The 12,500-nt window shown below is 45.2% G+C and overlaps 1 protein-coding gene across 7 annotated transcripts in view; it reads left to right on the forward strand.

The window, feature by feature from the left end:
* fryl (furry homolog, like) overlaps positions 1 to 12,500 on the forward strand; it is an 84,031-nt gene that overhangs the window by 19,538 nt on the left and 51,993 nt on the right. For 3 of the 7 annotated variants that reach the window (XM_027022637.2, XM_027022634.2, XM_027022635.2), the window contains 2 exons: positions 9,335 to 9,591; positions 12,063 to 12,116. In XM_027022637.2, coding sequence (XP_026878438.2) covers positions 9,472 to 9,591; positions 12,063 to 12,116 — 174 coding nt within the window. In that variant the 5' untranslated portion in view covers positions 9,335 to 9,471. Of the gene's footprint in view, positions 1 to 2,676; positions 2,887 to 2,999; positions 3,290 to 9,334; positions 9,592 to 12,062; positions 12,117 to 12,500 lie in introns of those variants that run through there. The other 4 variants (XM_035524226.1, XM_027022639.2, XM_027022638.2 and 1 more) reach the window with 3 other exon arrangements.

The raw sequence follows: 12,500 nt of genomic DNA on the forward strand, positions 1-12,500 counted from the left end.
TGGTCGGTGAGGATTTGGAGCAGCTGAGAGGACTACAAAACCTAAGTCACACTAAATGCTGGGGACCATTCAGCTTGGAGGCATGGAAACCTAAATGTTAGCCAGATTAAAATGAGGGCTAGAAGTCCTGAGAGTACCATGGCTACCTGGTGAGATGGCGACGTCGGGAAAACGTTGTCCTCTGAAAACCTGAAACGGCTAGAATCGCTGTACCAACTCTCGTTTCTCTGTTTTCGAACCGTCTGTCCCTTTATCCATCTTTCTCTGTTTTGAAGTACATTAGTCACATAAATGCTCCCTCTCTCTGGCCCTGGGCAGGGTGGTGTTGATGCTTGCACAGACTCCTGAGAGCCAGAACAGTCAGCTGTCACTCAGACTGGGAGTGGTTCCATCACACTTTCACCAGCATTTCCAGTACAGGGCTGAATACAGTCGCACCTCTTTCACTTCCTAAGACAGAATTCGTTTACAGACTTTTTTTTTTTTTTTTTGGCTACGTGGCACTTTGCTGGTGAAAAGCTGGGGGTGGGTTGGGGGTACAAGTCTGTCCTGTATATGTCTGAGCTGCCCTTTGCAGTGCCTGTTAATCTTGCCAGCAGAACAGGTGTATAGATTTGGTCACCCAAGATGTGGCAGGGTCTCTGACCAGTGGAAAGGTCAGCCACACTGAGGCGTGATTTGGTTAGTCGAAGTTTGTGTAGGAGTTGGGGCAGGGTTATGCATGATCTCTGTCCTGAATTCCTTCAGCAGTGTGTTGACAGAAGAGTACCACTCCAGAAGACACTGTCAGGATCTCGCTACTTACCCCAAACACTGAGAGAGTGTCTTTGTATGCGCACGCAGATGTGTTTGAGGGAGAGGTGCATGATGGGAAGGCACTGTGACCTTAGCTATGTTGCCTAGATTATTTAAGTGGGTGTGGCATTCTAGTGCTTAATTTTGTGTTTGGGAAATAAGCCACATAGCATTCACTGTAGAAAGCCCCATACAGAGGGAATCTGCTCACAGAAGCACAGAGAGAAGACCCTGCCCAGACTCCGCGCATTAGCTGGAATGTCCTGAAAGCCGTTTGAGGGAATTTTCAGTTTCTGGAACTGGGAATATTCCAGAGTGCTGTGTGAATGAGGGATTTGGATGCTGCACAGCTGTCTTCATCACAGGATTTATAAGAAACCCAACACTGAGATTAGTTGTCTTCTCTGGGATAAACTCACTTTAGTGACGCATCTTCTTACCACTTCAGGCCAGTCTTTATAACAATGTAAAAGGTGCATGTCTGTGTGCCTGTGTGTATATATGCATGCATACCCATGCACGCGTACTCGGCCACAATGCTCGCTTTTGTGTGGTGTGTTTGTTTACAGTGCTGCCCTACTGATTTGCATATCTCCATGTGGGACTGGAGGGACGCTGTGTGTGTGTCAGGGGGTGGGGGGTGTTATTGAACTACCTCACAGCACCTGCCACCATCATGTGATGACAAAGCATAACATGAAATGAAAGACTTTTTTTTTTCTATCGTATATTTCTTTGTGTATGTGTGTGGGCATGTATGTGTGTATGTATGTATGTATGTGTGTGTGTGTGTGTGTGTGTGTGTATGTATATGTGTGTGTGTGTGTGTGTGTGTGTATATCTATCTCTCTATCTCTCTATCTCTCTCTATCTCTCTCTATCTATCTATCATATATATATATATATATATATATATATATATATATATATATATATATATATATATATATATATATATGAAATGAGATGCTGGGAGGGTATTTCGGTGCTGTCTCTGGGTTCTCAGAGTACAGTGTGCCTTCTGACGCCCTGGAGAAGCACTGATTGTGAAATGATTTATGTAGCATTTTAGCAACGCCATTATGTAGTGGGGATTTCCTCACGGATGCCAGGGTTTGTGCTCCTGTAGTTTCTGAGGTGATAAATGAAATATCACAAACCCACGTCCACTCAGGCTGTCTGACACTTCCCCTCTAGTTGGTGCATTTGCTGCTACAGTAAGCCAGCCTGTGCTTGGATCTGTGTATGTGTGTGCGTGTGTTCGTGCCATCAGTAGAGGTGTGGCGTGCTGGTTCAGGTCATGCGGAGCTTAGGTGTGGGGTGGGTGGGTGTGTGTATCTGCGCATGTTCCTCTGACACGTTCTTACTGTGGAGCTGACTGAGCTGATTTTCTCTCTCTCTCGCACGTGTGCGTGCTCACAGTCAGGGATGACACATCAGTAGTTGGTGTAGTGAAGTCTGGCAGGAGAGCGGTGGGTGAGTGCAGTTGCAGAAGGGTCCTACAGCCCAGCCCGAGGCGCTGGACACAAGCCAGTGAGTGTTTGCAGTGCGCTGATGACATCCCTCTCCCCTCTCCTTCTCACTCTGCCATTGAAACAAATGCTCTCTTTACAGGCCCACTGAGCAAGTGCAAGCAAGCACTACTATGGGGAGGGGTTGGCTTTGAGCGAGTGGAGAGGGAGAGAGAGGTGTGTGTGTGTGTGTGTGTGTGTGTACGCATGCGTACAGGAGGGTGCCAGCACTTTGTATACGCAGGAAGAGGAGGAAAAAAAGGGAGGAACATTGCTGCTCTCTGCTGGGAGACTCTGCTCACTCGCTCACTCTCTCTCTCTCTCTCTCTCTCTCTCTCTCTCTCTCTCTCTCTCTCTCTCTCTGTGTGTGTGTGTGTGTGTCTGTCTGTCTCTTGCTCGCTCGCTCACGCGCGCACGCACACACTCTAGCCTGCTCTCAGAACAAACTTTCACCGTGATCCCCGTTGATCAGGCAGATCCAGCAGTCCTGCGCCTGGCTCTGCAGATCCTCTCAGGATTTGGGAAGATTACTCTGACTTTGTTTCGGCCCTCTCGTGCTTCCGTCTGTCTCGGGCTCAAGGTTTCACTCTTGTTGGACTGTGTGTGTGTGTGTGTGTGTGTGTGTGTGTGTGTGTGTGTGTGTGTGTGTGTGTGTGTGTGTGTGTGTGTGTGTGTGTGTGTGTGTGTGTGTGTGTGTGCGCACGTGCTTAACAGGATGCTATCCCTCATGATTCCAAGTAGAGGTTGAAACTTTATCCTGGTGCAGAAGTGTGTGTGTGTGTGTGTGTGTGTGTGTGTGTGTGAGAGAGGGTGGATGCGACAGTGGAGAGAGGACTGGACTATAGTGCCAGCAGGACTGGCCTGTGAATTTCATGCGCGTTTGTTTAACTCGTAGTTCTGTAGTTGCGTCATGCTGAGTCTGCAGGATTCCATATTTTTTGAGATCAGCATCAAATCTCTGCTGAAGTCGTGGAGCGGCAACTGTAAGTATATATATACACACACACACACGCACAAATCCCAAAGTGCTGAAGTCTTAATTTACATTGTGCATTTGGACAAAGGTCCTGCTGATTTGTGTCGTCCTGTGTGTGGGGAATTAACATGGGACACCGTGCATGACGCTGACTAGCATGCAGCCACTGGTATGCGTTATTGCCTGTACCTCTTTCACTAATGCTGCTTCATTTCTGATCCATGGGGTTGTACTGACTTGTCCAGATTTGCTTGCTTAGTGTACATGCCTCTCAGCCTTCTTTAGCCATCTGTCAGACAGACACATGCGTACATTCTCACACACATATATTGTCATACATATCTAAAGCTCTTATCTGGTAAAACAAACACTGTTCCCACAGGCCTTTCCTGCTCTGACACCTGGCAGAGTTTGACACCTAACCTTCTCACACATCTGCACACAACAGCACTGCACTCCATCTCACACAGCCAATAGGATTATGAGAGAAAGTTGTGTGGCCATGAGAAACTATGCCAACACCCGTCCTGGCTCACACTGCTGGGTCTAGCTGTCACTTCCCATGTTGCTTTCTACTTTCTGCGTCTCCATAGCGCAGTTCTTATCTGAGAACACAGCTCGGCGTTGACTTCCTGTGCACTCCCTCCCTCGCTCATTAGTTTACACATTTTTGATTTGTTTAGCTGTTCTCTTCGACCCTGGGTTTGTTTCGCAGGTGCACTGTGATGCAGCTTGGTCTACCCACGGTCTCTGCAGTGCAAGCTGAAGGGGTCAGTAACGCTTCCAGTCTGCTCTCTGAAACCACCAGGGCTTCAGGCCAGGCGATGCTCCTCGCGCAACTCTGCCCGTCCTGCTGAGTCATTGTGGCCATGACTCAGGCAGACCCGCATGGGAGCATAGAGTTCCTCTTCGCTCCTTGGCACAATCGCATCAGATCTGCACGCCACCGAGAGCGTTGCCCCCTCTGCTTCTGGTCCTGATGCAGAAGTCTGCACACTGCTAGATGTATACATTCCAGATGGGGCCGGATCGATGAGGGCAGGCATTACTGCTCCCAGTGGCGCTCTCACATGTACATTCTCTCAACCACACACACACTGACTCATATCCGTTTGCCTAGAGTACCAAGCATGTAATCTGATCGCTCTGTAGAGCAGGGGGTCAGACGTGTAGGTCACAGGTCTTATAACTGCTTTGCGATTCAAGGGTTCTGTGCTCTTACCGTCACCAAAAGCAGAGACGTGACTTCATACCAACTTTACCACAGCAGTCACAGAGCACAAAGCATGGTACCCCTGCTGCTATTCGCACCTCTGTGTAATGGTTTGCTTCCTTGTGAGCCTTTGCTTTAGTGTTTTATTTGAACAGATTTATTTGAACTGTGGTGTGGCTTCATTTACTTCCCCAGCCAAAAAAAAAAAGTAGAGCTTTGTTGTTGTTTTTTTTAATGTGGTGCAGACTTTACTCTGGGTGGTTTTATGGGCTGTTTACATGTCAATACATTTGATGTTTCTTTTAACACCAAGTGCAGTCTTTTGTGTGGGTTTATTGTGATCTATGTACTGAGAAATATCACTGCATCAGCTGCTGTGAACAAATGTGATGAGGTGGGTTTTTACCCCACCTCATCTCCCCTAGCAGCCCTGTGTTTTGTTTAGCTGTTGTCACTGGAGGGATTATGACTTGTGCAGCAGCTGTAGTTATGCATCATCACGTAACATCTTCCTAGATTCTGAATGTCCTGCTTAAAACATCAAACTCCATTTCCCATCAGCCCCTCCTGAGCCTGTGCAGTGATCTGTGCGTGGTGTGGGCTGGAGATGGTGGGGCATGGTGGCTCAGGAGAGCTGAGACTTGTCAGGCTGCTCCACTGCTGGCTCTGCCTTCCCCACAGACGCAGAGTCGACAGTAAACGGCCATGAAAGTAGCCAGCACAGTCAGCCCAGCACTCCATCCTGGGTGCCATGCCAACATGGTCTCCCAGGAACAGCCCTCACTCCCTCCCTCCTCACCTCCTCACCTACCTCCTTCCCCATCTTTTTCTGTCCTTCTTTTTGCATTCTCTTTCTCTCCATCTGCCTCTGGCTGTTGCTGCCAACTCTTTCTCTGCGTTTCAATGCTCTAACAATGGGGAATGAGATATAGTTTCAGTGGCTAGGTATAACACTTACTTCACTCCACACTCATTGTAAGAAACAGAAAGCTGGGGATTTTTTGGTACTATTTAAGATTTTAGTTGTTGTCAAATGCACAAAATGATTCAGAAATGTTAATGTTTCAGTTTAAAGTTTCAGTGTCATAACATCTGTCATCATCAGTGCACTAAGCTTTTTTTTTTTTTTTTTTGCTTCATCACTGTATCACGAAAAAGCCAGAAAAGCCTTTTGCATTGTGTGTGACTGCAGTGAAGTGTCTGCTCTGATACAAACGAACAGAGCAGGCACATTGCAATCTGGGCATGTCAGAACATCATAATAACGGTGAAAACACCTTAATCTCTTACATCTCCACACACACACACACACACACACACACACACACACACACACACACACACACACACACCCCTCATTGAAACCTGTCACATGTGTAGCAAGTGGCAGACGACCGCCGTTAAAAATGCTTGAAGCTGATGGTTATGGGTGTTGTGTCTGTGTTGTGTTGTGCTCTGGTATCCTGTAGCCTAGCTGAAGCATGTGTCTGTGTCCTAGCTGAAGCATGTCTTTACATGTCCTCCAGCCTTCAGGAGCCTGCAGCAGAATCCAACTTTGCTCTACCTCCAAAGGGCACAGAAGACTTGGAATACATATACATATTTATTACATATCATACGCTTAATTAAACACTTGTATATCGCACACATTATTAGACCCTATATATTATACACACTATTGGAGACAAGACCTACTGTAGCTGGGTTCTTAAACAGACAGAAGGCTCTGTTTTCTGCTTGACAGTATCATGAGAAAATATTCTGACTTTATGACTACCCTTTGTTTTTTTCTACTGGTGTGAGTTTTGCCCCCTTTGGAAAGAACTTTCTTACCTGAAATTGTAAATATTACAATACATTTCCTTGGGGGAAAAGTTAACCCCCTCCCAGCCACTTGTCACTGTATATTTCACACAGTGTGTGTAAGCATCCAGTTCTAATCTAGGGCTGTGCAATGTGGCCAGAATGTCACATCCTGATATAGGTTATTTGATATGCAGGAAATGACACATATCAAGGAATTCAAGGAATAAATAACTTATTTAATAAATATTTTGTATATTTAAGGAGTAAATCGCTTTTAAAATAACCACATGGAAAGACCCCTGTCTTATTGCACTGAATTGTAAACTCATCAAAGGTACTTACTCTGATTATTTTTATTTATTTTTTATTTAAATCCTTTTTAAAATATGTTTTAGATTTTCTTTTTATTATATTCAATTATGCTTACAACAATATAAAATATTAATGTATAAAATGTGGACTAAAATCTGAATATATTCATAAATATTGGTGAGAGAGAGGTGTGATTTTATAATTTGTGTATTTTTTTTTTCTTTAGTACAAGTCATAATTCTATGCAAATGATTTTTAACCAAGCATATTTTTCATGTCGTAGCTTTTAAAAACCTGCTGTGTGCAGTATCTGATAGTGTAACCATTTATTTCGTGCCCTTCTTTGCCTTAGTTGTGGATTGTGGTAAATGTTTAACTATTTAATTGCTCTATTAGGGTAGTTTATTGACCCAGGAAAAAGTGTGGAGTTTGTATAATGATATGTAGAGGTGTGTCTTGCATCTGACAGCCTAGTGTGCTTTCTGTGGTTATGTGGAGGTTGTCCACACTACCCCCTGTCAGGTCCCTTAAAGCATCACTGCACCGGAGAAGTAGCTTCCACTTCGCACATGCGCACAGGCAGAAAGAAGCCCCAGATTGCCACTTCAGTCCATCCATTTCATATGGGAGTCAGTGAGCGATTTCCTCCTGATGGGCGTCCGTCTCGGAGCCTGTCTTTTAAGTACCCATGTGTAATGTGAGATGCTAATGGATCTGCAGCATGGCTGCCTGCTATGTGCTCTGTGCTATAGGAGAACCTGTGTCCCTCCCTCCACCCCTGCAGGACTAGTGGTCACCACTGGTGCCCTCAGCCCCTAAATCTGCCAAGTTTATGTGGCATGTGTTGTTGTGATGAGTTTATGATCAGTGCCATACCACGTGATGTGAAGAAGGAGAGTGTGCTAAACACTTTTTGTTTCATTCAGTCACAATGAAGTGGCTGTCTGAGGAGGCCTGTATACATCAGGGTTATGAATCTTGAAGCCCAAAGACCTTTGGATTAGATTAGGATTGTTCAGAGCTTCTCTTTTGGACTCTGAAGATTCCTCAACACGCCAAAGAGATATATTAATGGCTGTTGTGATTTGTGTGAGGGAGAACAACTGTCTTTTTGTACCCCTCTCTCCCTCTCCCTTCCATAACCTGTCTGTTGGGTCAGTAATGTGGTCCACTTTCATCACAAACACAAGGAGAGAAGCCATTGGGGCTTCTTGGTGACAGAGAGCCTTGGCATTTTTTGGTCGGTCATGTTTTAACGAGTGGAAAAGTACAATGCATGTTTTTGTCCAGCGCGTGCCGGTCAGCTGTCCTGGGTCCAACCCACAGAGGCGCCCTCATTCGATTGGCTGCTCAGGGCAGGCTGTGTGACGTCATAGGGGTGGGGAGGCTGTTTGTGCTACTCAGTAAACAAAGAAACAAGTGTTCTGACCAGCTGATAAACATTTGGGTCCTTCCAGGACCCCGCCATTTAATCGTCATCAAGGATTCGACCTCTGCGATGTGCCGGTTGCAGTGTGCCAGACTGCAAGTAATATAATCCATTTTGCAGTGCATCAAAAATAAGACAATCCTGGTTGAAAACGACATTGGCCTGTAAACGGTTGCTGTCGGCAACAACCCGGCATTCCTGTTGAGCACACTTACCAGTGCCAACAGTTGCTGCCAAACGTCCCGCTAGTGGTCGACCGATGGCGTACGTGCGTGTTTGATTCTGTTATGGGAGTTGCTGGGTGTGATCCTCCTGCTTTCCTCTTCTGACACACTTCTAAACCTCCACAGATTTTCTTCAGCCTCCTCTCATTGTTTGTGCTTTTTCTGGATTTAGCGCGGATTTTCCCCAGCAACTGGCGGGAAAAGAGGACGGGTTTCCTGAATCGGCTCGGGTGCTAGGCGTCTGTCGCTCATGCGTTCATTATGTTTTTTGGTTCACACTCTCTGGGACATGGACACGCACACGCACACGCACGCACGCATGCGTGCCATTTTCCCAGCATCCAGGGGCTAGTTGACACACTCTCAGGTTCATGATCTGAACAGGTTTGCTAAATGGGTAGGTGTTGGGAGAGAAACCCGCAGGGTTGGAGGTGTATGCTGGCATAGCGGAAGTAGACCTAAACCGCAAAGAAAAGGCTGTATTGCAAGCCACTCTGACTGGTGCTCCTCCTAAATGTGTGTGTGCATGCACTTAGGAAAAAGGAAATGATGCATGCCTGAAATTTTGTTTTTCACCTGTTTCCATGGAAGCAACCAAGTCTGAACAACACTGGGAAGGAGCATGCAGAGACAGGAGCATGTACAGCACTGACATATGGAGAATGTATTGTTGGGGTATCTGCCAGGAAGCATCCTTAATGAACCTGCAGCCTGACTGTAAGAAGGAGCAGGAGTGTGTGCGTGCGTGTGTGTCTGTCCGCATAGTGTGCAAACATATGTCACCCTACACCACCCTGCTAGTCTGGGACCAGCTTTGATAAGTTACTGATCCTAGCTGACCCTGGTTCAGGGTCTTGACCCCCTCTGTTGCTCTGTGTTTGTTAGCTAACCAACCCTGGGTCAGTGCTAAGATCTTCTCCATGTTTCTTAGGCTATTGATCCTAACTGACCCCAGGTCAGGGCTCTGACCTCCCCTCCGTCACTCTGAATGTTAGTTTACTGATTTTAACTGACCCTGAATCAGTGCTCTGATCTGCCTCCATCTCTTCTGTGCCTGTGTCTCTGCAGCCCCTGTGCCGGTGAGCAGCAGCACCGTGAGTAGTCGCCGCGTGGTGCCGACGTCAGCGCCGCTCAGCTGGGAGAAGCGCAACGCCCGCACCGCCGCCCTCTCCACCCCTGGCAGCACCTCCGCAGCAGCTGCAGTCATGTCCAGCATCACCATCGACCCAGAGCACAAGCCTGGCGAGTTCGTCATTAAGAGCCTATTTGCCGAGTTTGCCGTACTTGCCGAGAAGAAGATAGAGGTGGTCATGGCCGAACCACTGGTCAGTACTGCTTAGTATTACACACATGTTTAAACATGTTTTTGAGTACACGTGTGCATGTAGGTTTGCGTGTATCTAAGAATATGAGTTGTTTGGCAAAAGGAGGTCCTGAATTGAAGATTTCTTCATAAATTGACAGTTAAATCATTTTAACTGTAAATGTGAAAACGTTGAGAAAGCCCATGTAAACATTAGGGATGAAGCACTAGGGATGCAACGATACACAGTATGAACCATATTCGATATGCCCGCTACGGTTCAGTATGCACATGTGACCTGTGGTATTACGATACGGCTGTCAGTTTATTGCTTTGCAGACTAAACACATGTTGTCCATTCAGACTCACAGAACAACTCTGGAGCCTATCAGAATTTTACTGGCGCCTGTCAGCCTCTGTATGCAAATTCCATCCTGGAGCCTATCGGTGCTCTGTATGCAAATACCAGCTGGAAGTGGGAGGAAGCTAAAACCACATATTTTCTCCACTCCACAGTGGAGCTAGTGAGACAGAGAAGCAAAACTGAAGTGGCACAGTCATTCGTCAAATCCACTGTGTGGGAACATTTTGGATTCGGTGATCAATATGATGATGAGGGTACGCAGACTGTAAACAAAGTACAGTCTCAAAGCATTGCTTTGCTACTGTTGGCTACTTGAATGGACTTCCGACATGAAGATTTATTTATGTTACCAGGAGAGTCTGCTAGTTAGCAAAAAACACAACAATCGTTCATTGCTGTCTTCAGGTAAATTCAGAAATGCATAAAGAAATAACAAAAACAGTGGGAGCAAGAGTGGAGCTTACTGTTTCAGCGTATGGGTACAGTGGGAGCGGAGATTACTGGTTCAGTTTCAGTGTATGGGTGGACTGGGGGCGGAGCTTACTGTTCAAGTATATGGTACAGTGGGGGCGGAGCTTACTATTTCAGTATATGGGCGCAGTCGAGAAAGCCTAGATACAAACTCTCAAAAAAATTGTACAGAAATAGCCTACACTAACCCAATATACAGAACTATAAATGTAACCCCAGTAAAATCAATTACAGTAAATATCTGAGCAATCATGCTCTAAAAATTGTCACTACTTTGTAAAGAGCAAATGCAGTGAAGGAACATGAATGATCATGTGTTAATTTCATGAAGTTATGAGCAGTATATGGAAGTTCTGAGTGTATCTAATGTATTGTGTTTAGCTTCTGAATATGTGCTGCATGATTCCATGGATACGGCCTGTTTAGCCTGACCAGAGCAGTGTAGTCTTTGGAAGTAACAAGTTGGCAGAGGTCTCTGCTTTTAACTACTGAAAACAAATTAAAACGAGCAGAACTTGTTTAACCTGCTCATTAAAAGGTAAACAATAAGTTACGGTTTTGCAAATAAATTGCTGCTTTCTGGTAGCATGTTTGCACCTATTGAAGCTCCATTGTAGAGCAGGAGTTTTCATAGCCAAAGAATTCTGGCTACTTACTTGGGATTTCGTCACCTGATGACACAAAATTGAATTCCATTATAATGTCCTCTTTGGCACATATTTCAACAGCAGAGTTATTCCTGAACTCTATGAAACTTCACGGAGAGAACATGAAAACCAATCGTCACAGACACCCTCTCCAAAATAGGCACCTCGAAATAAGCGAATAGCTAGATCACAATGGGACACTTTTTTTACTTTTAATATTGCCAATACAAGTATGCATCCTGTTTGTATAAAATGGAGAAGACCAAGCATCTGTAGATTGTCAAAGCTAAGGAGCACTTTACAGTTAAATGTGTTTCCCACCTTCAGTTCATATAGTAGACAGAAACCCGCTCTAGTCATGTTGCCACTTTTATGAATGGAAAGTTTTATTTGTCTATAAACAAGATAGAGTTCATTGTTTAAAGGTGACATGATTTTCATTTTTTTCTTCAATATAAAAACTGAAATGGTACCATTGCCCAGAAACTGCATACCCAACCGTTGGCCCACTGTCCTGTTGCGTCCCTATTAACCACACATGTTCCAGCTTTCAGGCTTCCAACAGCAAAGATGCTCTTATTAATTAAACATTTGTTTGTTTGTTCATTCAATTCAGACCTCAAATATACTACCTAACCAAAGAAAAAATAAATTCATGGTGTACAAATATGGAATTCACATTCAACATTTGACATTTTGTTAAATTCAAATGTAGAAATATTAGTTCAACTGCGTTAAACTCTGTAGTGTGGCATAGGAGATTTCGACAGCACCTCCTGTTTCAGGCCAAACTAAACATGACTTTTGCCTGCGTTTGTTAGTCTGAGTCAAGTGGTCCTGTTTGCCAGTGATATTTATTGACGTGTTTTTCTCATGTTTACGTTCATAACACTAGGATGCACTTCTCTAATGGTCTGTATGAGAGCAGCAGGATAACGCTTTCCCCTTTCTTAATGGGTAAGAGTGTGTGCAAGCAGGTATCTGAATGTCCTTGGTCTCTTCCCCGTGCAGGAGAAGCCCTTATCCAGGTCCCTGCAGAGAGGGGAGGATCCACAGTTTGATCAGGTGAGTTGTGTGTGCCTGTTTGTGTGTTCTCTCTTTCTCCTGCGTAAGTTGAGGGTTTTACATTTTTTTAGCGTGTGGTATGTTTGGTCTACAGCAGAGATCCATAGGACCAATCAATACCACCTACACTTAAGCGCTCACTGTAATGTCTGCTTAACAGTTTAGCTCCCACCCCCATCACTGCCCCAGTCTCTGCCTTTTTGTTTGAGTCAGTCAGAACTAAATGCTGCAGAAACTCTTAGCAAATGACCTACAGAATGACCTAGAATGTTGTGTTGAGCTCCATATGAAGTTGAGGAGACCCCATGCTGATCTTGCCATTCACTGTGTGTGTGTGTGTGTGTGTGTGTGTGTGTGTGTGTGTGTGTGTGTGTGTGTGTGTGT

Source organism: Electrophorus electricus, chromosome 3 (assembly GCF_013358815.1).
Source record: "Electrophorus electricus isolate fEleEle1 chromosome 3, fEleEle1.pri, whole genome shotgun sequence".
In the NCBI taxonomy this organism is placed as follows: domain Eukaryota; kingdom Metazoa; phylum Chordata; class Actinopteri; order Gymnotiformes; family Gymnotidae; genus Electrophorus; species Electrophorus electricus.